This window comes from Buteo buteo, chromosome 1, assembly GCF_964188355.1.
Source record: "Buteo buteo chromosome 1, bButBut1.hap1.1, whole genome shotgun sequence".
NCBI classification, from domain to species: Eukaryota; Metazoa; Chordata; class Aves; order Accipitriformes; family Accipitridae; genus Buteo; species Buteo buteo.
The window spans coordinates 66,560,715-66,588,219 of NC_134171.1; the positions used below are offsets into that span (position 1 = coordinate 66,560,715).

The window sequence follows — 27,505 nt, forward strand, 5'->3', positions numbered from 1 at the left end:
CCACTGACACAAGGGAGGAAGACATTTCAGTGATACAGAACAGAAACAAAACGAAGACCCCCACTATAACCACAACTAGGCAGTGTTCAGGTGAGAAGTATTATGATACCCGTAAATCCAATGCTCTTTATGAGCAGTGGTACTGAAGTAAGTTGGAGAAAAGAAGGCAGAAGTCCAGGAGAAATCAAGACACAGGTGAAGTTTCACCAAGTATCCTGTATGTAATTTTGGTTACCAACTCACAAGATGAACAAAAAATCACATCATGGTCTGTACAGAGAAGGACAGTTAGCCTCACTCACTCAGAAAACAAAAGGGCCTTTTAATTGAAGGAGACAAGAAATTTGCCTTCTGTAAATGCAAAGTTTGTAGCCCTATGAGCAGGGAGGTTTTGGAAGTGACTTGAGTACAAACAGACTGCATGCATATAAATATATACGAGTTTGTATGTGTGGCTGTGTAAAACTAACTTGTCTAATACAGAGCCTGATGACACGCTGGTGCTGCTGACCACAAGATTAGATAAGCATATGCAGTGATGAGATCTTCTCCAGTTTAATGTAGCTAACTGTCATGGTTTAAGCCCAGCCAGCAACTAAGCACCACGCAGCCGCTCACTCACTTCCCCCCACCCAGTGGGATGGGGGAGAGAATCGGGAAAAGAAGTAAAACTCATGGGTTGAGATAAGAACGGTTTAATAGAACAGAAAAGAAGAAACTAATAATGATAATGATAACACTAATAAAATGACAACAGTAATAATAAAAGGATTGGAATGTACAAATGATGCACAGTGCAATTGCTCACCACCCGCCAATCGACACCCAGTTAGTCCCCGAGCTGTTCCCCCCTCCAGTTCCTATACGAGATGTGACGTCCCATGGTATGGAATACCCCTTTGGCCAGTTTGGGTCAGCTGCCCTGGCTGTGTCCTGTGCCAACTTCTTGCGCCCCTCCAGCTTTCTCACTGGCTGGGCTTGAGAAGCTGAAAAATCCTTGCCTTCAGACTAAACACTACTTAGCAACAACTGAAAACATCGGTGTGTTATCAACATTCTTTGCATATACTGAACTCAAAACATAGCACCTTACCAGCTACTAAGAAGACAATTAACTCTATCCCAGCTAAAACCAGGACACTAACAGAACAAGGCTAGTTGTTGTCTTGTGTTGTACTAAGAAAACCTGAACATTTGAAAAGAGGGCAGCTGGCAGAGCTGAGGAAGAGACAGAGGGACAGAAGTGGGAAGGGCAGGAGGCAGCTGCAGTGCAAACTGCAGCCCAGCAGCAGCTTTGGCAGGGACTGCACAAGCAGCTGTTCGCTGTTCAGTTTGGTTACAGCTGCATCACCAAGAAGGAACATGGGGGGAAAAACCTGACAAAATAGCGTAGAAAAACGTCAGTGCTCTCCCCTTCTCCATTCACCAACTCTGTCACAGGAGTTATTGCAACCTCAGGCAAAACTGCTCAGATGCCCATGCTAATTCGGTCAAATGGTTGGAAAACATGGGAAAGTTCAAGTTACACACTGTACTACAAGCCTAAGCCTACTGTACTTTTCAGCAGAAAGTTAATTTAACAGGGAAAAAAAACAAATCAGAAACCACATATCTAACTGGTTTAGCTTGTTTAAAACCACCAGGCTTCCTTTTGTAGAAATTAATAAAAAATTTTCTTAAGACAACATGAATATAAATTTCCAGATCCTTTCAGAATTTCAAAGGTTCTTTGTAGCAAAAACTGACATGTGTTATTGTTCTGTGTTACTTGTCACACAGGTAGTTCAGAAAACGGTGAAATGGGTACAGCTGCCACCATCTTTTATCTTCTTCTGTAACTAAAACCCCATCGGTGCTGTAGACGCACAAACAGTGAATACAGACTGCTCTTTCTTGGAAAAATGTGACAGAAAAGGTGTCTTGTAGAGCATGAAAAGCACAGATAAAATCTCACTTTGGAAAGAATTCTGCCTGGCAATCCCTTAATCCTGTTTTGAGATAGCTTCTTCCCTGCTTCCTTTGATATAATACGTGATTATGCTCAACAAAGTTCTACTGAGGTTTAATCCCAGTTTCCATCAAACAGCAGAAAGGCCAGGTGTCCTCTGGGCTTTATGGGATGACAGGTTGACAATTTTGTTCAATTTTGCATAATCAAAACCAAACAACCTAATATGCCATGATTTACTTCTGCTTGATTTACTTTTGCTTCAGAACAATCAGCAAAACGTATCAGAAGCCCCAAAACAGTGAAGAAGGACTCTGCTTTATAGATACAGGTGCACTCGAGTGATTTATTTATGCAAGGTAACCTTGGCAATATCCAAAAAGTAGAACACAAAAGAAAAAACACTGCAAATGAGTCCAATTATTGGGACCATAGTGAAGTGTTGGTAGATAGGTAATGAAAATTTTAACTAGTACTTTACATTCCTAATAACACAGAACAGGCCCTTACCAAGGAGAGACACTATTGTCTCCTCTGATGGACCTGATTTAAAATAACAATAGTTTAATGGTCTCCACAGCAGTGTTTAGTCCAGCCCTTCCTGGGAAGTGTTAACAGAGAGCAAAATAATTTCTAAGTCATTTGCCAGCTGCCCTTTATCCTGGACACATAAATCAAGGCATGGCACCCACCAGCACATCCTAGAGCTGTAGCCAAACACCATTTCCCATATACCCACCAGCCCCATCCTCTCAGAGCTCTCTGCCTTAGCTGCCAACCGTCATCATATTCTCTCATCTAGAGTCGAGATTCACTGAGGCTGCAGCCTCATGGTACACTCACAAGTCAAATGGCTCAAACCATAAAGCAATATCATTCTCCTTTTGTCCCAGAGCTGTAAGGCTCCTTCAAAATCTGTTTGAAATCAGGAGGGGGCAGAGGTAATACAAGATAAAAGGCTTCACAACCCAAGAAGCTACAACTATTGATGCAGGAAATTATTATTACAAAATTTGTTTGGTGAAGCCTGCTGAGGAAGAACAAAGACACTGGCTAGCATGGTACTATGCTGCCTTGCATCAAAGTCTTGGTGGACTGGCAGTGAGCTTCAGCTGTAGCCCACATGTGAAGTTGGTGTGTGCAGGATTGCTGCAGCCTGTGTGCCATTTGCCTTCTGTAGGAAATTGAGGGGCCTCGTTTTCCAAGGTGGTGTCTCATAGCGCTTCCCTTCAGTGTTTACTGTAAAAGAAGAGGAAGGAGGTGATTTCCACCAAGAAGGTGTGTAAGGAAATGAGGCAGTAGAAACTGAGAGATGGAGGAGGATAGTCACAGGGGAATGGCAAAGTCAAAATGCCTGAACAAAGAAAGCACGTACGTCTTCACAAGTGTAATCTGGCAGAGCCCTTGTGCACTGAGAACCTCTTCTGCATCAGTGAGAGGTACTCCGGGACTGTGGGGTCAGTACCTTTGCAGGAGGTGTCACCTGTGCAGGAGGGGTTGGCTCTGTACTGGTAGACACAGGAGACCTTTGGGGTTTCTTCATGTTGTCCTGCTCCATGGACAAGAGCAGATTTCTCACTTCTGGTTTGTGAAATTGTTGTTCGTTGTGAGATGGTGGCCACCTTCGGCAGTAAACACGGTCCTATTTCAATGAAAGTATCTCCGTGCATGTCAGTTGCTTTGGTATGAGTGTAAAATAATTTGTGTAGTTGGTGGGGATAGTGTTTAAACAAGGGAATCACTTTTTTATTCAAGGTTTTTACTCCTCTGTTGTCACAGAATCATAAAAGCAAACTGCTCAGAGTCATTAGAGGTGACCCACAGAGCCGTAAATCTTTTTTGCTTTGTTCATAATTTGACATGAAGGCTTGCAAGAGTGTGAGAGTTTCTGCAGTTTTCCTTTTCCTAACAAGCATCAGGAACACTAACTCTCTCCTCGCTTTTCCCAGGTGATGTGGTTCACTGGGGATCTTTCGTATTTGTTTTCTTGCTATAAAATGTGTTACAGCTTATTTTTCTTATTGGGGCATGAGAAAAATTTCTCACAGAGAGCCCTTAGTTTGAAATGAGGTTGAAATAAACAGAGTTTTGACCTGATTGATTAAAACCCCTGTCTCTGTTCCCAAGCTTTTTATCCCATTTTTGGAATGACACTTGTGTAATTCTTTGCATTGAGTAGTCGGTCTCCAGCTAGTTTCAAGATTTAAACCACTATACTTTTGAATAGCAAGAGTTTTGCCTGTCTGTTTTCCAACTCCTTTTGGGGTGCCTGCATCATTGCCAAAGAGGGGGATAGCAATTTGGGAGAACTTCGGGTCCCTCCCCATAAATCCTTCCCTTCCAGCCTTTTGAGGACCTCGGTAATACATTGAAATTGCCAGCAGTAGTTGCCATCCGCAGGCAGAGGACTAAATTATGCTTTTGGAAACATTTGCAGGCAGCCTGCTTTCTACTCTAGCAACAGTAAAACAGAGTTCATGCCTCCCCACTTGTAAACTGCTTTAAGTATCTGAACTGCTCAATGTTACGGTTACTGCTGAGATGTGCAGGAGCATGAATTCCATTGTGTAGAGAAGAAATAGGAGATAGGCTTGACCTTGGCATTTGCTTATGTCTTGTGTAGGAGACCTCAGCAGCAAAAAAAGAACCCCTGTGGCAGAAGAAATATTCGCAGAGAGAGTGAACATGCACAGCTTCTGGTGCAAAGTTGATGCTTTCTGCCCCTTGGGGAGCCAGTGCAGTCTAGTAGCATGCTAGTCTCTTGCTGTACAAGGATCAGACTTCTTCCACCCTGCCCTGCTGTGTTAGTGTGCTAGGTAACCTTTGTTGGCTGTGTTAGTGTGCTAGGTAACCTTCGTTTAGAATTCCGCTCACGGAACTTTGTCTTTGTTGTCTGTAGATGGCAGCCAAGGATACTGACCTCCATTGCAAAGTGTCCTGAGATCAGTTGGAAAGCACAGTTAAATCCCTAGATTGTGTGTTATCATTTTATCATTCATTCAGGTAATGACAAGGTTTAGCAGATTGAGCATGCTAAATGTTCAGAAAGGATGTGGGAGGTTTGTTTGTTTTGGCAAGTGCAAACTAAGTCTTTCTCAGTGTCTGCTGCTTGAAAATGTGTCTGCCTTGGCTGAGATTTGTCTTCTGGTTGTCTTTCAGAATGCTCCAGGCCGACCTGCAGCTCAGTGATAGTGAAGAGAGTGGTGACGACCAAGTCAGTTTTAGATGTTTTATACACTAGGCACACAGACTTCCCTTTAAATCATCACAACTTGTTGTGTTGTTCCGAGTTCCTTAAGCTAACCTTTCCTCCCCCTCTCCTCTTTGTTTTTGTGAACAAAACAGGTTGTTGAAAAGCCACCTTCTTCACTTGCTCCTCCAAGGTACAGGTTTGTTCCCAAACTACTAGCTAGACCAAATAAGGAGGAAAAACAAAACTAATGGGGTAGAAGATGGGTAAGGGTTCCTGGTTTCTCTTGTAGATACAGGTGTTGGTTTCTAGCTGCCTGAAGCTGCTGTTGAAAATCGCCTTTAGTTGTGTGGAGTTTTACGGAAAGCTCCGATTAGAAAGTAATAATCCAGACATGCTGGATTTTGTCTGTGAACCAGAACTGATTTCCCCAACTGTTCCCTTCTTTTCTCCTCTTCCTCTCCACCAGTGTATATGTAGATCACACTGGATCTAATGGGATTTTCAGTTGTAGTAGTGACAAGTGAGGTGTGAGTCCAGTTTTAGTTTAGAAGGAAGCCCAAAAAAGCCAAGTGGATGAAGAACAGAAAAGGGTTAGGTAGGCTCATGGAGGCTATTTCAGCTCCTACTGATAAGGCAGCTGGCTGTAAGCAGTTCCTGCCATGTGTTGTTAGTCAGAAGCAGTATTCAAGGTAGACTGAAGAGCCACACGCCAGCATTAGAGGAAGAAAGGTGGAGAAGCCCAGAATTTTTCCTATAGGAGAGCACCGACATATGTTTTTGGCTTGATATCTATATTCTTCAAGCACAGGCTAATGGTCTACAAAGTCAGACTGGCAGAAGGGCACGTCAGTTCTTGGTGTGATCTGTGTCTCTGCAAGCTCTTGAAATAGAGTGTTCTCACAGTATCAGTCTGGATAAGCAAGGAGCTTGCCTCCAGATCATACAAATGTGTTGATACTAATGTGGGAAACAGTTTTCAAAGCAAAAAAAAAAAAAAAAATCAACATTTTGTAAGCCCATTTCAAAACAAAAAGAAGGTGTGCATAAAAGTCACAGTTCTCCCTCAGTTCCATCCACTCCCATTGTCAGTGCTAGAGGAAAACACTTTTGAGTAGGGGAGGGTGTTGCAAAAAATGCTACTGATTGACATGACCGTTAATGAAACAGTTACAGCACCTTGACCAAGTAACACAGATGAAGAAGTAAAAACTTAAGGGGGAGAACACAAAAAAGAGAAACCATCCTGGAATGTATGTTTCTGTCTTGTTAGCCTTTATTGGAAATTTTTCCGTTGAGGGTTGGGGCTTTCAGAAAAACACTCGTTAGTTTTGGCTATTTTTTAAACTTCGGTTGGCTAAATGCAGCTTCATACTGGAGCAGTGATGTCCTGCTTACGTATTTGTCCGACTGGGTTGGAGTTGAAGGTTTTATTATTTCCAGAGGTTTTTTATTCCAGTGCTTTATCTTTTGACTATGGCAATGTATTCCTTTGGCCTTCTCCCCTCCCCTCTCAGTGCCAAAACACAGGGTTTCGGTTTTATTTTTGAATCCTGCCATGTCAATATAATAAGTAAGTAACCTTCACCCATGCTGCTTTCTAATTTTATCTCATGGTGGCCTTGCAGTGCCCTACAGTCCCAGCCCAAGAGTGTGGCATCAGCACATTCCAGCAGCTCGGAGTCAGGGAGCACCAGTGACTCAGACAGCTCTTCAGACTCAGAGACGGAGAGCAACTCGAGTGACAGTGAAGCAAACGACCCTCCGAGAGCGTCAGCACCTGAGGTGAATGCCAATAAAATTAGAGGCTGCTTAATGCAGCCTCTTGCCTCAGACTCTCTGCTGTCTGAATGCATTCAGGACAGGAGACCTGAAATACTGTCGTTGTTCAGGTGTCCCCTTGACACCTTTGCTGCATCATCAGGCTTATCTTGCCCTTTGTTTCCCTTCTAGAGTTTGTCAATTAAATAACCCTTAGTAACAGCATAATTAGACGTCTACGTGCCTAACCTTGAAGTGTTGCCCCCTTCTCCTTTGGCATCATTGTCTAGCACTCCTGGAGGAATTAGTGCCTTCACGGGTGAGACACAAGCAAGGTGCAGATGAGAAGCACAGCTTGTCTGGGGTGTTTGGGGCCCATGTCTGCCCGTGCAGCTTTCCTGGGTGCCAAGGCTATGGGTTGCTTCGGGGTGAGACCAGTTTCCTGATACATTAAGAGGAGCCACTGCCTCCCTGCAGCTCCTGTGTGTGAGTGACAGATTCAGCTTCTCCCAGATCACAGCTGAAGTGATGAGACCTGCAGGAAGGGCTGGAATGTGCTTAGACTTGCTTCTGTTGAATTTGGCTCAGATAGTGCTGCACTGGCATTTCTGAGGCTTTTACTGGGAAAAGCAGACAACCAGAACTTAGCGCCTTAAAGTTTCATAATTGAGACCATGCATTTTTTGAAAATCTGCTGCAGAAGTGCTCATGTCCCATGGTTTCAAACAGTTCCTCCAGCTTGCAAAACATTCTTGGGCCAGTGGGAAGTACATAGTTATATCCTGTGGACCACAGCTGATGTAAACCAATCTGCTGCCAGTTTTGAGGTACTCTCACAAAACACAGAAACCGTGTAATTTATTCCCCGCCCCCTCCTCCAGCCCTAGTTTTCCTTTCTTTTACCTTAGAAGCACATGAACAGGGAGAATTTTATGTGCAGAAAACAAGCTTTGAGAAGGTGTATCTTTTCATCTCACATCTACTACACTTCACCCTCTAGCAGTTCAGTTACAGACTTTGCCCTCTGCAATGTGGGTGTCTTTGGAAGGACAGATGTTATACTTCTCCTCTTTTACCAAAGCCTGCCTGGTTTGTCCTGAAAATACTAGATTGTAAGATCCTTCTCGCTCTAGTGAAGTCCTAACTATTTGCCATTGACCATTTTATCCTTTTTTATTCAGCAAACTATTCATCCATGGTGCTCAAGGAGTAAGTTAGTGCACATGGCCCATTTGTTTATAGTCAGTTCTTCACATGCAAAAGAACAGACTTTAAGACCTATAGGCAGTAGTTCCTTTATTATTTTTTTTTTTATTTTTTTTTTTTTAAAAAAATCTCTTACTATCCTTTGGTTTTGGAAACCTAATGAAAACCTGTATGATGGTGTAGATCACAAACAAGATAACCGATGGTAGAAGTGCTAGAAAAGGATCAGAGTATGCCACTGTCTGATAGCTACGTACATTATAAACCAAAGTTTACTAAGTCTTTTAGCCATGTTTTTACAGTGTTTGACCAAAAACCAAATGTTCTTCAGTGGCTAGTAAGTTAAAATTCTGATGAAAATAAAGCAGATTTGTGTTATCTGAAAAGCCTAATGGAATTCGTGGTTTAATTTTACTTCCAAACCCATGGTAAAACCAAGCACTGTTTTTTAAACCAGGATTCTAGATGGACTGACTTAAACACAGTTGAAGACATGTCTTATTTATCTGCATGTTCTACAGTGAGTTGAGTCTGGATAGAGAAGAAAATCATGGCAGAAGGGATTCATTAGTCTCGGAAAACATTTCACGTACTGGGCTTTCTCTTTTTGGGGAAGGGTTGTGGCTCTTCTCAGAAGTGAGAGTGGTAACTGGGGAGAATCAGTGAGTGCGGGAGTTTAGCTGTGCTCTGATGGTGCCCAGATAATGAGTTACCCATTTGAGTGGTGTTGCCACATACATGGTATTTTCAGAATGGGCCCCAGAGAATAATGCCTCAGATTTGCAGCTTCTGTTGTCTCTTTTAGCATTAGTTGGGTTTGCTTTTCTCGTAATTTGTCAGACCGCTGTTAGATTAGGCAGAGCTTGTAGCAACCACGTTATGTTATTTGACCGTGATGCCAGGGGCCTTCAGACTTCAGTCGTTGCTCACGCCTTGCTTGACCCAGAGGGAAGCGAGTGTTGGGTTGTGTAGGCAGAGGACTCAGAAGAGGCCGGACTTGACATGCTAGCCATACAATTTATTTTGGTAAATGGTTTGCTTTTGGCTAAACCACAGGAGCCTGACAGCCTACCTGTCAGACTTCAATGAGATGTGTTAGCTGGCACAGCTGCTCATCTGTTTTGAAAGTAGTGCTGTGTGCAACTAACTTTCCAAAAGTGTTGCGAGGACAGCACCTAATCCATTTCTACACCTGCTGCTTTTTTTATATGTTGTCTGATTGCACAACGATGTTGGTTAGTGGCAAACCAAGATGAAGCTTTCATGTAGACTGGTCTCTTGCTGAGCAACAGGTAAGGCTAGCAGAGATCCAGGAGTGCTGTGCAATACGTTTGACTGATCCTGTGCGAAGATGAGGTCTGTGTTTCTGAATTGTCAATGTGCACACGCTAAAGCATCACCACTGACACATGGTCTTTCACTTTCAAGCTCTTTTAACATCAAGGGGAAATTTTACTGGGCTCTGGTAAGCCATGCTAGGATGAAAATAGCCCATAAAGGCATCATAAAGTCTTGCATCCTTCCTTTCTCTTTTTGTGTGCAGCCTGACCCACCGACTTCTAATAAGTGGCAGCTTGACAACTGGCTAACCAAGGTGAACCCACCAGCAGTGCCAACAGAGAGTCTCAGCGAAATTGCCCATGGGGATGGATGTGAAGAGGGCAAGGAGCAGGGGCAGGCTGTCAGCAGCAATTCCTCCCACCAGCGTGCCGAGCCGAGGGAGCCTCATCACAAGAGCTCTGGCCGAGCGGCCAGGGCTCCTCAGGACGCTCATCTTCTGACCAAACGCAACTGCCAGAAGTCTCCTGTGCGGGCCGAGGGGCCCTCACCCAGGCAGACTGTGGGCATCAAAGGGCCCAGCAAGGGCCTTGTCCACGAGGGGCCCAAAGGAGGCCTGAAGGTGGAGAGTGACCCTGGTCCTTTTGAGGTCAGAGACCAGTCTTCCAGAGACAAGCCAAAAGTCAAAACGAAAGGGAAGCCAAAATCCAGTGACAGAAAAGACCTGACCCCGGCACTGCAAGAGCCCCCTGAGAACAGAAAGCACAAGAGCTCCCACCAGGCCAATGCCAAACCCTTCTTGGACCCCAAGGTCATGAGAGATGTTTTGCTTGGCAGTGTCCAGGAGCATCTCGCTCTCAGTCCCCTTCCTCAAGGCCAGGGCACAAGCCCCACCAGGACTAGCGGCCACAGGCCTGCCATCGTGGCCAGAGAGGATTTTCACAAGGAGAAACTTCCCTTGCCTATCAGGGGGAAGAAGTTGCTCTCGCCAGTGAGGGACTCCCCTGCCCCTCAGTCCCTCATGGTGAAAATAGATCTCCCTCTGCTGTCAAGAGTCCCCCAGCCCCCTGGGAAAGGCAGTCACCAGAAGAGAGCAGAAGCCAAGGAACCCCCTGGTGCAAGGAAGCAGGACTTGGAGAGAAAAATCACGGATACTCTTGACAAGTCCCTTCAGAAGAGGAAGGTAAGAGGTGGAGGTGGGTTTGTACAAGGACCAAGGTGGTGTTTGAAAAACCCATGCGGAGAGTTCATTTCTGCTCCTAAGTTGGGAGTAGATCCCTTGCGCTCCTCCTTTAAAGGTGTTATCAAACTTCTAAAGGGAATGTGTATCAAAGCCGTTCATAGAGGTTTCTTGTTGGTCACAAATGCCCTGCTGAGCAAATGAAAAGCCTCGTGAGCTAACAAACGCTTTGGTATTTGAAAACACTTTTTGCTGTATTTTCTTGAAATACTAGTTTTCTCAGACAACAAAACCCCAGCCCTCCTATATTGGAGGAGCTTTCAGCAGCAGGCTGTGTCAGCATGTGGTTGGCCAGCCCCCTGGTAGCATTTGTGGGTTTCCCTGGCTTTCAACCAAGCAGAGCTTTGTAGGGCTGTGGTGCCCCCTCCCCCTGCAACCCCTTTAAATGCAGCATGGTATCTGAAGCACCTCCCAGACTGTGCAGTCATCTACACTATCCATTTAATGTCTGTTGTGGGAGAGCACCTTGCCTGCACTTTGTGGGGAGAACTGACACAGGCTGCCCTGGTCTGTGGTTTTTGGTTTTGTCTATGCGTGGACCTTCTGCTGCCTTTAGCCATGCAGCCTTAGGCTGCGTAGCGTAGTCTTTTCCTGTGTGGAGTCATTCATTTCCATGAAACAGTTGTGATTGCTTGCTTACACAAAGAGGAACAAATTCTGCAGGTGTGAATTGTGTTATTACTAGGGATGATGGCAGCAGCCCCATGTTTTTGCTTTTCCATAAATGCAGACTTTTAACTGAACCAGGTTCACCGAGAGTAACAAGTGTCGCTAAACCCTGCTTTGGATCTCAGCGGTTGGCTAAATATGTAGAAAACTTCTTTGGTTTCCCCTGGAGCTGCTGAGGTGCTAGCAGCGATGCTAGTGCTTAAAAGATGCATGTGTCCAGAGTCCTTCAGCTAGAATAGTTGCTTTGCTTTGAATTACAAGACAGCCCTTTATTTAACTGAGATGGTAGTTGCTCACAAGTGTTTTTTGGAAAGCTAAGTCCCAAAGGGGGCTGTGAATATACTTCTAGCCAGCTGGTTCAGCTGCACAGGGTTGGTTGCAGGCCTTGTGGTGAATGGGTATTCACTGTGGATATTTCAGTGCCTGTATACCTTCTTGGTCCTCCTCACAGAGCAGGTGGCTTAGCACATGTGGGTGAACAACCTTGGCTCCCGTGTGGGTTTCATTTAGTCCTGTCATTTTCTGAACTTCCCATAGTTGTGGGGGAGAATTCAGAAGAGCAGGGAAAGGGTGAAGAAACCGGAGAGACCACAGCAGTCCCCCTCTTGCGGAGCAGTGGAAGAGGGTAAACAGGCAGCAAATCTGTTGCTTCTCCTGTTATCTCAAAGACCCAAAAGAGGAGCTATTTGATATTAGACATGTCTTCCCTTGCAGCCTGAGTGTCTGATTGCAGGAAACCCCTCCTCAGAGCCTTGCTGTCTGCATTATGTCAGCATGCATCAGTGTCCTTGGAGGCTCAGGCTTCGTAACAGCCAGCTAGGTCAGGTACAGCTGTCAGACATCGTTTGCGGCAGTGTGGAGCTCAACTTGAGAAACAGTTTAAGAACTTGATCTAGGTGCTGGAGCCTTGCCCTGAGCACACTGCCAGAGGTCGACTCTGCCGAGCACAATCTACTGAGCTCCATCACAGTGACATAAACCTGCATGTACTCTTGGGAGAGAGACAGAAAGTCCTGGAATGCTTTTGGCTGCCACCAGGCACACTGTGGGTAACACTGACTGATAAGTGCAGTTTCTTTTACATTTTCTTGGCTCGTAGCAAATTATTCTAAAGTTTTTCATTCAGGTGAGCTGATGATTTGCACGCTTTGTATTGTAAGACCTATGGAGTGCAGTTAAAAAGTATTATTTATTACCTCTCTGCCTTAATGGTTCCTGTTCTTCTGGAGGACAATGGCAGTGATTTTAACTGCCTGTTTAAAATTTCAGCTGTATCAGACTCTTCTTCATAAAACCAAAAACCCCTGCACATCTGAGGAATCGGAGGGATCTAACTCTCCTGTGAATGCATTTTTTTCCTTCCCTTTGATAAGGCATACCACAAAACACAATTGCTTGCAGTTCATGACTTTGCCAGGAGGAATCTGAATACATTTCTGCATAATTCGTACTGAGTAGGAAAAAAAAGCCCATCTAGAACAGATGGAATGCTTATTTTCAGCAGTGGAGATGCCTTAATTTTGATTACTATTAGCAACAAGAGGTTTAGCAGTTCCATCCCCATCACTACAAAATAATTAATCTATCCAAGCAAATGTAGGTAAAATGTCATTTTAGGATACTTGTCAGCGAGCCTGAAATCTATATCCGCTGTGTTTTGGGTTTATGCTTTGTCAGTTCTAATATCTTATCCTTTTCTTTTTTTAACCAGAATCAAACTTAGCTGTATTGGTCTGTACTTTGCACCAACTTTCAAAACGTGAGTGTTTTTTTTTTTTTTTCTTCCTGTTAGAGGGAAGTGGAGAAGGAGATTGATAGGAAGAAAATGAAATCAGAAAAAGAAAGAAAATCATTGCAGCCTGCAGCTAACAAAGACTCCAATAAATTGAAGTGAGTGTACAGTGGTGGGATGGCAGACATGCATAAAACTAAGTCTTTTTTTAAAAAGGTTAAGGCGAGGAACTGTATCTCCTGTCCTTATACTTCTGAGTTTGCTTATAACATCGTGTGCCTTCTGAAACTTAATCTGCTGCAATCTGTCTTTACATCCTGGAACCAACCCTGTGGCTATGGGAGTGTCATTTATTCGCCTTTTTATTTGTTGCAGATGTGAAGTGATACTTGGGTGTCACTTATCTTCCTCTCCCTTAACGCTGAGGATTATGGTTCTAATCATTCAAGCATAAGCTGACGTTTCCGTGGCTGATCATCCTCCTATACCTGGTTTACACTGCTGCAAAAGCGTTGAATGTTGTGGCATTTGTCCTGATTTCGAACAGTTGAGATGGGAATGAAGACTTCACCATTTTAAACACAAACTTTCCATCCTGCAGCTTATGTTGCTGCATGCTCTGATCCATATACTACATGTAGCTCAAAGAATCTGTTTATGCTGCAAGAAATTTAATTGCCAGTTGTGCCCGTACTACTTTTCCTTGTAAGCTGGTAGGCGACCATTTGCACTGCTCTCTTTCAGACCAGATGCAGGAAACAAATTTGTGCAAAAAAATTAGACGTTGTTTGAGTTGCAAACAGTGTGGTAGATTGCACGCTGGGATGTAGGAGCCATTTCCCCTTCTCTAAACTACAGTGGTGGTAATCTCTCAGCAGACAATTGCCCAGGTGATCTGGGAGGTGGCAGCTGTTCTGTGGGGAGTAGCATATGCTTGTTCTGCACGATGGCTTAGGTGTTTCAGGGGATGGCAAGAGAACTTGCCATCTGGTTGACAATGTCTCTGCTCATTGCAGGGGGGTTGTACTAGATGATCTTTAAAGGTCCCTTCCAACCAAAACTATTCTATGACTCTAGGTGAGTAAGACTTGAGAGTTCAAGTATCAATTATTTCTGCTTTCATGAGAAATGGAACTAGCCTTAAAATGCTTTTAAAAAGGGAGTTGGACTAGATGATCTTTAAAGGTCCCTTCTAACCCAAACCATTCAACGATTCTTACGAACTTCTTTTTCTTTGCGCATGTTTTCCTCATTCTGGGTTCTACTGTCATACTTGTTTTGGGGAAGTTCGTGGTCTCACTGCATGGGAAGCAGCAGAAAGCTTTTTAGCAGATTCATAGTACTTCACATGCATTTAAAGCTCTGAGTCTTTGTAAGGTGAGAAGATGATGTGAACGTGTTTTGCACATGGGGAAATTGAGATGCAGACAAATTTGAGTTGCTTGCTCAGGCTCCTGCTGCAAACAGGTGAAATAGCTGAAAGGGTGGCCCCGAAGTCGTGAGTCTCATTCCCATGATTGAGCAATCACGTCCACAGCAGAGCAAGTTCTGGCAGCCTCTTGGGAAAGGATATTGTACTAAATGCAACTGTATGTCCATAAATTTTGACTCGGTGATCATTGCTGTTTTCTTAATCGGACAGGTCCTGATGAAAGAAAAAAGTCAGATGTTAATGCTGATACTCTCTACTCCCTCAGCTGCTTTTGCTGTCATCGGTTACAGACTTTGAACAGCACTTAGCGGCTGGTGCACACAGTGTCTGTGCTAGGTGGAACTTGTCTTCTCCCAGCTGAGAATGCAGAGGTGAATGTGATGGATATTGCAGAGCTCTCTTTTCTCACCTTGCTGCCATGGGAAGCTGCTGAGCTGGGATGCTCCAGAAGCACGTGGACATGCAGCTCCCCCTTTCTCTAACCAAACCAAGATGCCGCAGTGCCAGTAGGCTTTTTACTTTGACTAGCCCAGATTTGCATAGAGGTGAAATGTGCAAAGCCCAGTCCAGAAAACAGATTTGTATGTATAGGTGGGTAGGGAGCATTTGCGTTCTCCACTAAAATCATCATCTTGTTTTTGTCTTTTTTGTATGTGACCTAATGGGGACGCAACCAGTGTGCCTTTTGAATTGCGGTCTTTCTAGAATTTCAGATGGCCTTTATGGCCAGGAATTTCTCATGTATTCCACTATAGCATTTGCAGTGTTTCTGGTAGATCTGCTGAAACTTACCCCATAATTTGCATACCAGTGTACTGCCAGCATTTTGGCTAGGTCTTTGCTAGAGCAAACGCTTCCAAGAGCATGTCTTCAAATGGGCGGTGTTCCTGAGAGGGGAGGCTCCTGTGTCACTTCTGGGCTACTGCATTCAATTCCTGCTTGATTGTGGCTTGAATTTGAGGTATTGACTTGCATTGGTATGTAGCATTGAGGTTTGTGTCCTGACAATATGAGTAAACTGCTTTTCTGCAGAGAAAACATTGAAGTACTCTGAAAGCACTTAGGCGTTAGGGCTAACATTTAGTTGGGTGAAGGGATATTTCAGCTGTGGTAATAATGGAAGGGCATTACTTCTGTGGTTCATTCCTCCCTTTTTCTCAGTGAAAACGAGCACCCCTTTTAGCCATGTTCTGGCTTTCAGAGTGGGAAGAATAGGATGCGTTTTTGGGGAGAGAGGGCTCTGGATCAGGTCAGGGGATGCCGCTGAGCTCTGCGTCAAACAGTCCTCTCTGGAGCGTCAGCTGTAGTGAAGCTGGGGAGCATGTGTGCAGTGAGTAGGGACTGTGCCACGGGAAAAGTGGGTTGTGGAAGAGGGGAGAGGACTGTCGCACGCACAGCAGAACGAAGCAAGATGTGCAATGTTACACTTCAGTCTTCTCACTGGGTTTAACTTCATTTCCTCCTCTTCTGATAATGCAGTCCATGAGTTGGGATTCACTGCTCTGTGTTTTCCTGGAAACTTTGAGAAGCTGAATAAAAATGATGTAAATGAGCAGTAGTGAAACAAGGTTTAGAGCTATTTGGTGCTGCTTACAGCTGCCAGAGTTCCCTGGTAATCCTAACTTCAAATGATCAGAAATCTGATGTGCCACCATCCTATTAAATGTGATAGTCTCTGCCATTTAAAAGCACAGCATTTTAAGTCTCTATCACTGGAATCCTCTCAACTTTATAGTGTTGTCTAGTTGAGCTGGTGAGTCCTGGCAAGGAATGACTCAGTTGAATTCTGTCAAAGCACATACGGGATCAAATGTCTAGGTGAGTATCTCTGACCATAGAAGATATCTTCTACCATAATTGGGAAAGAGAGGTAGTGCTGCAGTTCATTTGCCTTGTTGGGTGATTTGTGCCAGGGATTTTAGTTGCTGTGATTGCCTCTCTTCCTCTTTCAGTGAAAAGGGGCTGTGTTGGAGGGATGCCTTTTTTTTGCAACAGCCTCGTATTCTGGTTGCAAGCATTTACTCCAATGATAAGTCCTGAAGGTTATTCCTACTTGAAAACCAACTTGTTTGTGTGTTGTTGGCGGCTTAAGATGTGTTACCTAATGCCAGTGAAGTCCCTGAAGTTTTGTTTTGCTTTTGTTGGATTCTTTATGTTAACAACTCATTTCACACTTCCAGAGAAATTTAAACAGAACTGGCACATGATATAACTATGTTTTTAAAAAAATCCCTACCTTATATGTACACCATATTCATCCCAATTGCTGAATTTGCTTCCCATCTCCAGAGCATCAAAAACTTCACTTGAAACCCAGAAGAAAGATCTCCTGCTACCCCCACCACTGCCACCCATGTCTCCTGTACATCCTCCACCAAAGTCAACCAAGATGGCCCAAAAGAGACCCAAAAGTGAGAGCAGCGAGCTGCCTGTCGTGGATAACACTGCCAGGGACGAGAGCAACCACAAGGATCCTTTGTTCTCCAAGCACAAGAAAGTGGAGAGAAATCCCGCTGAGCTCTCAAAGGGCATCAAAGTAGGTATCCATTATAACTGGCAGGATGTTTCCTGCAACCCATGGGTGCTGTGTGATTCTCTTGAGAAACATGCTCTGAGGATATTAAAAAGGAAGGAGGATAAACAAGCCACCAGAGAAAGCTCTTTGAAGCATTTTTACCCCTTTAATGGCTATCTGTGACCTTATGTTGCTAGCTCAAAAGCCTGTGTTGTAACTTCTCTGCTGACTTTCCATCATCTGTTTTAATCTTACCAGTGAAACATAGTGAGAAGGGGTGACCATGTGAAAAACAAAGGCAAGAGAATCGTGTTTATGGTAGTAACTGCTTCTGACTGTAGGCAACTGCAAGTACAATATTGGTGTAAAAATAAGTGTGTTTACAGAAAGAAAGAGTGGATTGCTTAAAAATACGAAACAAGCAACCTGTGGTTTTGACCGTGACCTAGGTATAAGGTTTTATAGCTTGCTTACAAAATTGTTGATGATCCTTGCAGCTGGATCTTTGCATTTTGAGGTTATAAAATTCAATTATATTGCTGCTTACTCATGGCTCTGTGTGTGTGATCTAGGATGTTGCTGTGTGTGTTAAGCTAGACTGTGCATGCTGTATTAGCTGGCTTCTAACTGCTTGCTTTTTCCTGATAATGTAGTTAGTAGTGGAGAATCAGCAATTTCCATGTGGTTAAGCTGGAAATAAGTGTGAATGGATATTACCCCTTCTGCCTTGGCTAGTGGCCATGAAAAACGTGCTGCTTGCAGCCTTACTGCTATTTTAGCCATTGTGCAAGGAAACCTGCTACTTAATTTCTCCATGCTTGGGAGAAGTTTGAATGGTATTAAGCCTTGCTAGCAGTCAGGTAGGATGCCAAGTTTCCATTTCCATTATTGAAAGGGGTACTGGGGAAGAAAGTAAGAAGAGTTGGAGAGCCTGGAGAATAGATTATGCCTGGGACAAATAAACATTTTCTCTTGAAATTTAGGAAAGCCAAGCTTTGGAATTGATTTAGACATCTCTCTAACCAGCTTTATCTCCACTCTGTGTTTTTTTCAGGGATCTCCAGGGGATGTCACAAATCCTTTCCCAGTGCCTTCTTTGCCAAATGGTGCCTCCAAGCCAAGGGGACCTCAACTCACGTTTGAAAAGTAAGTTTTTGTTTTACACCCATCACCTGTACTTTCTGAATACACCAGACAAGGCTGGCCCTGCAGCCACCCAGGCTTCTGCTTCTTGATCACTTCTTTGGGGAGGAAAGAGAGAGAGAGATGTCTGAGACCTGCCCTGTACTGCCTTCTTGTGTCTGGGACTTAGCCCACCCACCACAAAGCAAAGGTCTCATTACAACAGTTCTTGGTTTGAGGGAAGCTACTCTAGAAATTAAGTACTTTTGAACTCTGAGAGGAGGTGTCTTGTGCCTGCCTACAAGTAATGGGTTTTGATTTGTCTGATTCTTGACAAGTGGCAAACTCCTCTGTGACAGGGTGCTGGGCAGGCAACTGACTTTTTCTGAGAGGGTATGACTCTACTTGCTCCTTTTGTTAGCGCACAGGTGGCTGTATGCCATTTCCATGGTGAATAGATTATCCCAATGCGCAGAAATGTGTGCAGTCCAAATTTATCATCATTTATGTGTTGACTGAGACCCAGCTCTGTAGAAGCGTTGCACACCATATCTCTTGTAAGCAGATAACTTGAATGCAAGCTCTTTTGGTCTGAGTGTGTCATACTGCAGAGTTTACTGTATGCTTCAATCAAAAATGTATTGCTGGTATTGTACTTGAGGAATGATAGGGCATCACGTAACTACTATCTTTCCATGGGAGCAAAGAAGTAAACTTGGCCTCATAGTAGCCTAACCTCCAGTGTTTTTTCTACTTAGAAATGTAAGTTTTCAGTGTTATTCTAACATACATTTTTTAAGAAATCAATTCATTTTATCTGTCCATTCAACTGCTATGTATTTCTGAACATGCAGACAACATTCATTTAGTGACTATCATAACTGTAACGTGTGTTTGATAAGGCTGTAACAAGCTTACCAAAACAGGATGTTCGGACTCATAGCATCCTGTAGATAAGAAGGTAAAATTTATCCTACTCTTTTTCTCTGTTTTCTGTTTTTCCTCTTTCTGTCCCCAATTCAGGCAGCATCCGATAGAATACTACATAGAAGTGGCCAAGAGGCTGAAGCACAAAGCTGATGCAATGGTAAGTCATGGCCCTGTGCTAGAAATGTTAACCAGCTCTTGCATTCAGACCTGATACTTGCATGCACGTGAATAAGATTCGCTGGCTAACGTTACTTCCATACTCCCTACATGGAGCATGTTCAAGTCATATGTGGGGAGGCTGTCTTTATTTGCCAAATGTTCAGGCATTTCCCTTTGTTGTAAACACATCTAGAGAATGTGCCTAGAGAATAGGATTCAGAACTGATGTTGTCTGAGGTTAGCAGGCCTGTTTGCTTTGCAGAGCTATCACAAAGTCCTTGGAAGATAGTTTTAAGACAGTTTACTCTGAAACGTCAGGATCCTGTGTTGGTGGACAAGACTTGGAAGTGCCCTTTGCAGATGTAACTAGCTTTCTCCACTATGTGCAGTTTAACAGCATGCATGAATGAACCTATTTTTTTGCTAATTATGGCTCAGTCAGATAATGTACATTTGCTACTTGCCATTTACCTGTGAAAATGAAGTGAGGGAATACTGCAATGGGAAGGCCCCATCTGCCTCTCCCAAAGCAGGCCCCCAAGATGAGACAATAATATCCAAAAATGTGAAGGTAATAAATTACTTAAGGAAAATGTTGAGCAAGAGGAAGAGATACGAATAGCCAGAGCCCACAAAGCTGATGACTGGGACCACATTAGGGGTTCTGCTGAGAATCCTTTAATTATCACCTGGAGGCCTGACTTGCATCTTTTTCTTTCTTCAAATCCTGCCTAACTAGGGGAAAAAAAGGGAATTCAGGTATACTTGAGAGAAGCAGTTTTTGCCTTAGTCTAAAAATTAGAATTTTCTTCCCCATAGACCGACAAGACTGGAAAGGCCTTTCAGTACCTAGATGCTGCCCTTTCCTTCATTGAGTATGGGATCGCCTTGGAATCGGATGCACCAGCACCAAAATCAGCTTACAGCATATTCAGGGGCACCATAGATCTCCTCAAGTAAGTGGTTTTCAAAGCATGATGGTTAGGCAGCATGTTTGGAGGGGAAGGGTTAGTTGCATTGCTTGTTTGCAACTGTGGCAGCTCTGGATTCCCACCATGGAGCAGAGTTTGGGTTGCTGTACAAGCATCAGACAGACCATCCAGAGGCACCAGAGACAAATCCTTTGAAATGTGTTTCAGCATTGCTTATCAGAAGAAGTAGGCACCATGTCCTCCTCAGCATTTGAGCCTTGCAGTTGAGGTACACCAGAGGACACTGGTTCAGATAATCGAGGACATGAAGGAGTTTTTACTTTATCCAGAACTGAAGTTGCTTTTGCATGTGAGCTCAATAGTATGTCAGTTAAAAAAAATCAAAGCAACAATATAGCACGTGGAAGAGCGGTTTGTGCCCCAAAGCTCTTGCAGCTTGATTGAAGGCAGATTTTACTGGTTTCTCCCATGTGTCTTTGTACCAGTGCACTTCATTGGGGTTTCTTTTAGCAACGTTCCCTGTTTAGTTTCACAGCCATAGTAGATGCATGTAGATAGTAGACATTATGACATATGCAGGCAGTGCAATCCAAGGAACCATGTACTGGATAGAAGAGAGACAGGTATCAGTTTATTCATATGGAAATTACAGGTTATGTGAGTTTTCGAGAGCTGATTTGACTTCTGACCTTAGAGCTGAAAGAGCTGTCAGAGGTTTTTTTGTGGTAGACTTCAAACTTTTTAAATGACATTGTTTGCTTTTTGGTCTTGAGGGACTGCATTTCCAAGATGCTACTGTTGCTTTGTTTTCAAAAAGGAGGTTTGCTTATTTGTTCTTTGCCAAAAGAAACATTTCCACTGAGAAGTCTGTCTTGTCCAGAAACACTTGAATTAGTGTTGTAGTCAGTGGTGGGGGCACCTCTTCTGGGCCTCAGGCCTGTAGGTGGCCCACGGGGGGCATCTACTTGTAGGGATGTTGCCCATTAATCAGTGTAAGAGGAGAGCGAGTCGCATAAGGGGCCACATCTGTTCCTGCTGCGTGGAAAACAAGGCATTTGGAGACAGTCCTCTGCTCAAGATCATACAAAGCACTTGGTGCCAGGACTAAGAACTCGGGGCAGGTTTCTTGACTTTTGGACCAGTGCTTGAGATAACGGCATGCACTGGTTTTTCATAAACAGTAGGACTTCAGAGCCCTGATGACTGACAAGATTCTGTTTGTTTCCTTAGATTCACCATGACATTGAAATCCTTTACGGACTCCTCAGCATCTTCACAAGAAAAAATCTTTGCTGTGTTATGGTGCGTAACTGTTGTTCTGCACCTTCATATTCTGTTTTTAGACTTGATAGAGTGAAAGACCCGTTACTTTCAGGGGCAAAAGAATGAGTTAAATGGGAATCAGAGTTCTGCAAGGAAAAAAACCCCACAATATCAAAACCAGAATGAACAGGAACATCTCTAAAGTGAGCTGGGATATCACAAGGGACTACATGTGGAAGGCACAGGCTCTAAAATTTGATCTGCTGGTAACTTGAGAGCACATAAGGGCTCTCACCTAAGGTGAAAGAATGCGATTTGGCTGTCCGTGCTTGAGCTGTGTAACTGAAGCTGTAGTTGAACGTAGCTGAGGCACTTCTGGACAGAGGCTTACTCAGCCTGTGGCACCTATAAGAGGTTGGGCACCTTTTTTATGTAAAAGACCAGACATGGCCCTTCCTTGTTTGGTTGTTTTTTTTGTTGGGTTTTTTTTTCCCCCTTGTGATTTTTTTACAGAGTCTTTCTTTAAGATGAGCAGGAGGAGAAATTCTGAGCTTTCTTGACTTTGCAATACAGCTGATGTGTGCCTGCCTCCATCCCACAAGGCTGATGACTGCTGAGCAGGCAGCGGTGAGCGTGAACACTTACTCTTGGTTGTGTTTCTGTTCACAGCATGCGCTGCCAGTCCATTCTGCACATGGCAATGTTTCGTTACAAAAAAGAGACTGCAATAAAGTATTCCAGGATCCTGAATGACCACTTCAAGGTAGGGCATGCGTATTACTAAGCTGCCAGCTGGCTGGCTGCGGTAGTTACTGATGTTGGCTGAATAGCCCATACCTAACAAGAGTTCTGTTCCTTACTGCAGAGTTCTTCCAGAGTAACACAAGCACCTTCTCCATGTGTTGCAAGGTAAGATTTAAAAAGATATATGTTGTGATGTGTCTATAAGGGTGTGAGTGAAAATAGTATCCAGAGTATTTGAGTTGCAGGCTGCGTTTGAGTGCCTCACCGCTCGCTCTTTCGTACCACCTGAAATCATATTGTTAGGGGGCATGAGTAGGTTTCTGCTCTCTCTTTCCTGTCTTTTCTCATTGGAAAGGTTTGGGGTTTTTTTGTTATGAGGTCCAGAGTTACTGTGTATCAGGCAGAGCAGTTCTCCACCAGAGAAACAGGCCAGAGGAGCAAGGAAGGTAGCATCACTATGCTATTTCAGAGTCCCTGTTGTTGTCATCTTTGTTCTGTTCTGTCGCTCTCATCTAGAGATCGTTTCAGACTTAAGAGGGTACCATCCCCATCTCCCTGGCCACTGTCCAGTAGGATTATGCCTTCAGCCTGTGGTAGCATAACTTTGAGGTGATACTTTAATATTTTTCTCTTTACCTCAGTCACCAATTAAGAAAAAGAAACTAATTTTCTAATTTGTGAGTTATTGAGCATTTTGTCCTTTCTATGTATCTGCAGCAGTGTTGCTGCGTATGTGGCAGCAAAAGTAAAAGGCAAGATGTCCCATAACAGTGTTTGGCCCAATGCCTGGCAGACTGGTGCTGTGTTTTAATGACAATGAGTAAGAGTTTTTCTCTATCCTGTGGTAATTGCATTTGGCAGATAGCTATCCAGCTCCACGTCTGTCCCTTTTAAACTTTGCAGTTGAGAGAAGGTGGTTTGGTCTTCAGTAGTGATGCTGAAATTCCAGTTATTTTTCTGCCACCTTGGACAGCGTAGGTTATTGGGAATTAAATGGTCTCCCAAGAGCAGTGGTGGAAGCTCGCTCATACCAGTGACTGAAATGAGGTTGGTTGAAGTGGTGGGGGTGAAGCGATGTGATGAAGCCAGCCTGTGTCTGGAAGGCGGGCAGCTGACTGCGTTTAGCTTCCCTAGGTCTATAAATAAGTGTGTGTAGGCTGACCTGGCTGCTTTGACTAGCTGTCAGAAAGCTCCAGCCTCTGTAGGTGGGGAGCTTCAGCATGCCTGAAATGGAAGTCTTTAGCAAAAAACACTTAGAGAATCTGGTGAAGGCTTGCACAAGGAGGTGTAGATTTTGGAAGGTGGATGGGTGGCCCTTTCTGATGTCTGGTCCCACATTTTCTTTTGTCAAGAGGAGTCCTTAGAGTCGCAAATCAATTCAAAAACCTTGGCCTTGCACTCAGAGGACAATTACCTGTTATGTAGCTGAATGCATCTCAGTTTTTAACACTCTATGCTGCAGGCCTAGATGATACTGGATAGCTCCTGGCATAAGCCAGTGTTGTGGCAAGACTTTCGACTCTGAAATGAAATGTTTGTGGTGGTGTTTCTTTCTCCTGCAGAAGCACAGGCATGCCTTCTCTTTCTCCAATGGCCTCTCCTGCTGGTTCTGTGAGTTCTCAGCCAGGATCGAATGCTAGCAACTGCAGCGGCAACAGCATTGGCTCTTCAGTCACTGTCCCTTATAATATCCCAAGCATCACCTCTTCCTACGTCAACATTACTTCCTATATCCTCTATGCGTATGATATTTGGGAACGGGCTGACGCACTGGTCAGGAAGAATAAGGGTAAGTTTTTGCCCTCTGGCTTTTCTGTCTTATGTGTTGTGTTTATGTGTATGTACTTGCTTAAATCCTAACACTCAGTGTAGCAAACACCATACCTAAAGAACAAAGCAGTAAAAATGTCGAAATAGACAGCTATGGCTTATTGGCAGGTTATTGGCAGAGATACTTGGTGGTGATATAATGATGAGTGTTCCAATTAAAAGGTTGTCTTGGCATCCTCAAATGTCTAAGAGCTAAGGCATGAGGGTATCAAGTGCAGGAAACCAGCCAGCTCGCTCCATGGTAACACAAGAAGCATAAGGGTTTTTTTTTTCTGTTTGTTTTTCCCTTTGGGGCGCTTAGCTTTTCTGAATTGGTCCGTTTTCTTTAAAAACATCTTTTTGGCCTATACCCTTGTGTTTCAGTTTGTTTGTCAAACTTCCAGGTATTTTTGTCTTGAAAACGGTGAAGCTGGCTTCTCTCCATAACAGAGAAGCTGAGCAGCACTTCAATTGGAGTCCTTGCCAAGCAGCATTTCTAAAATTGCTCCTACTTTTTTTTATTTTACAGTTTTGTAGTTAAAAATGTTGTGTTGTCCTGTGGTACAAGCAGTGGTGGATAAGCAAAAGCCCTAGAGCAGATGCAGTTCAGTCTGTAACCTGCCATCCCATGTGGCATTTGCAGTGTCATTTTCCGTAAAACACAAAGTTTTGTGAGCTACTGTGGGCAAAGGGAAGTTTTGCCATGATCTGTTGGCAAACTTGCGACAGAAAATAAACACGATGTGCCTGGCTGAATTGTTGGAAGGCTGTAAAAATAGTCACACTAATGAGGCAGTTGCTGAAATTCAAAAGGCTTTGCAAGTCACCTTTGAATAAAGTAACTCCAGTTGTTGGCTGTCCTCTGAGCAAATCTGTGCTCACAGCAGCAATTCATGTGTAGTATTTTGGATTCTAGCCTCTAAAGGCTGAGAAAAGACTGTCACATAGAAGGAGCAGTGGATGCTGCTGGTAAGCCAGAGGAATGAGTCCTGGAGGAAAACCTGTGGGAGGGCAGCCTGAGCACAATCTTGCATCAATCAAGACTAAATTCAGAACCTGCTATGTGTTGCTGTTTTGATGTAGGGGAATGATGACCGGGGTAGTAAATACTCCTTAGGGAGTAGATCTGTGCAGAAGAGTAAATACTCATGTAGGCTTAGCAGTTGTTGTCACTGTTCAGGATGGTGGAGGAATTTCAGAACTGGAACTTGTTGATATTCAGTGTAACGTACAGATGCTAAGAGGTGCGGAGAGTGAGTACCTAAAACTAAAAAAAAGGCCATATCCTTGATTCTTTTGTGCAATTCATAGGGCATAAGAAGAGGAAAGAGCAGTGGCCTTCAGTTATCGAGTTCTCTTAAACAGGGAAGTCATAAGTTAGTGGAAAGCAGTTAGTTCTAACTACGTCCAAGTCACTTGTGCAGAGCTGAAGTGCTTTCTGGCGGGTCCGCAACCAGTTGCTTCCAGCACAGGACCCAGCTCCTCACTGTAATGCAGAGTAGCACCGTGGATCATGAGGCTGTAAGAGGTTGTCTTCAGCCTCTGATTTCCCACAGCAAGGACAAGCTGAGGTTGCACGTGTGCATGTGAAGTCACTCTCCTTTCACAAAGTACTGTGGTCCCAGATCAGATTATCTTCTGGTTGCCCAGGCAGGGTGTTCAGACTCCTTGTCCCTGCTTACAGCTCTTCTGTTTCCTGTGGAGGGAATGGATACCCATTTTGTACACAAAAGGAGGGAAATCAGGGGAAATGTGTTCTCTGCTTCTGAATTGGAAAGTATTAGAATGAAAGTGTTGTGCTCTCTGCTGCTGAAGAGTTCCTTGCACAGCCAAGCAGAAATCTTCAGCCTCCAGGTTCAATCTTTGTGTGTAAATAAGGAGAGCTGAGAACGGGCGGTTTCTGAAAAGGTACCTGGCAACACGATCAAGGCTGGAGGGACCGAGGGACTGGGACGAGCCCATGTCCCTAGAAGGCAGGTCATGCAGGAATATCTTGGAAAGGTGACTGGAAAGGAATAGGTGTGATAATTTCCTGTAACTCACTGTCACCTGCACAGATGATTGCCAGCACAGAGCAGGGCATGCAGCCTGCCGGCATCTCCCAGCAGATTCAGATATGCTGCAAGAGCCTTCTCCTGCCCATGTGGGAGGAGGAGCGTGGTGCCTCAAGCTGGTGGCAGGGTAGGAGGACTCTGTGAAATCTGCCTGACATGCCCAGCTAAAGGCAACCCAAATCTGAGCTGTATAGCCTGGCAAGCTCTATAAATTTTTAAACCTGTTCAGTTGAGAAATCATGATGTCTCCAAGGTTTGAGGATGGATGAAGGAAAGGGACCAGTCTGATGACGGCTGTGTGTGCTTCCCGGCATCACTCAGAAAGACACTCAAATTTGGCCTGTTTAAAATCTGGGGGAAGCACACAGCAGTAACTGGGGTATGAACACCCAAACTTTTGCCCACCTACCATGGAGTCTCGATGTCCTTTTAAAGCCAGCACCTGGGGAGGCGGTTCAGTGTGTGTAGGCGTGTGTGAGTGTGATTTTCCTCTTGCGTGCTGTGCCTCGTGCACTTATTACATTTCCCAGCCTTCTACTATTGCTGACCTCTCTGCATGAACAATGTTTAATGGGACTTGCCAACTGTCAGTGTGCTGCTGTTGTCGCTCCTCACTGCCCCCTAGCCTGTCGGATGTGCCTGTTTTGTGAAACCAACCAAATGTTTTCTTTCTCCCTCCCCTTTTTCCAGAGTTTTTTGCTGAACTCAGCACAGCGACGTGCACTCTGGCACTGAACAGTAGCATGACCGAACTGGTACACTACGCTAGACAGGGTTTACAGTGGCTGAGACTGGAAACAAATACGCCTTAACTGGTGCTCAAGGTGGTCAAATACCTTGAACTTTTTTGCACTTTTGAAGCCTCAGAAACAGTCTAACTTGTTGAATCATTGGATACAAAGCACCTGCAAGGGAAAATAAATCAAGGTGGAAGGGATCTGGTTACACTGGAAAAACTTTGAACTGCATTTTTAGGGTAGCGCTTTGCTGCCTTGAAAAAGAAGAGATGGAGGAAAGCCTCGGCGTTGATGGCACCTTCCTTTCAAACAATGAAGTGCAATGATTTGTCTGAATGGCCTAATGTATTGATGGTCTATAAACATTTCTATTACGAATAACCAGCAGGACAATAATCACACATGAAGAAGTGCCGACAAGAAGGAAATCTGCCTCCAGAGGTTATTATGCAACATCCCACAGTCTGCAACAGTTGTGTGCCCAGAAGACATGTCAGAGAAATGTTTTTCCAAGCATGGATGCAATCTTTGGTGTCTTTGTTCCTCAGATGGCAAGTAGCAACAACCTCAGCAGCACCGAAAAGCGTTATGTTACAATAAAAACAGCAAAGTGGTCTGCCTTGCCTGCTTTCCAACCCCACCCTCTTGCATTTCTCAGCCAGCTGCTGTCCTGAGAAGCGGGGGAAGCCACTGCCTTCAGTGCTGCAAGTTCACTTTTTAAGTCGTCGCTGCTTTGGTCCTCCTCCTTGCCATGCACTCACGCACACAGAAGCCCTTAGCACTC

General features: G+C 44.2%; 1 protein-coding gene across 1 annotated transcript; it reads left to right on the forward strand.

The window, feature by feature from the left end:
- Nucleotides 1–4,978: 4,978 nt before the first annotated feature.
- Nucleotides 4,979–27,028, forward strand: LOC142036690 (AF4/FMR2 family member 1-like). Its single transcript, XM_075040131.1, has 15 exons — nucleotides 4,979–5,007; nucleotides 5,108–5,162; nucleotides 5,294–5,331; nucleotides 6,767–6,923; nucleotides 9,649–10,566; nucleotides 13,085–13,182; nucleotides 16,746–16,992; nucleotides 18,026–18,117; nucleotides 19,117–19,180; nucleotides 20,002–20,138; nucleotides 21,345–21,416; nucleotides 22,047–22,140; nucleotides 22,243–22,286; nucleotides 23,684–23,910; nucleotides 26,675–27,028. Exons 1-15 carry the CDS (start codon nucleotides 4,979–4,981, stop codon nucleotides 26,794–26,796), a joined length of 2,394 nt encoding a protein of 797 aa, XP_074896232.1. The 3' UTR covers nucleotides 26,797–27,028.
- Nucleotides 27,029–27,505: the final 477 nt, after the last annotated feature.

Coding starts and splice junctions, on each gene's coding strand:
- LOC142036690 (XM_075040131.1), top strand. CDS start 4,979: ATGCTAAATGTTCAGAAAGGATGTGGGAG. Junction 22,141..22,242: donor TCCTGAATGACCACTTCAAG/GTAGGGCATGCG, acceptor TCCTTACTGCAG/AGTTCTTCCAGAGTAACACA. Junction 22,287..23,683: donor CCTTCTCCATGTGTTGCAAG/GTAAGATTTAAA, acceptor TTTCTCCTGCAG/AAGCACAGGCATGCCTTCTC.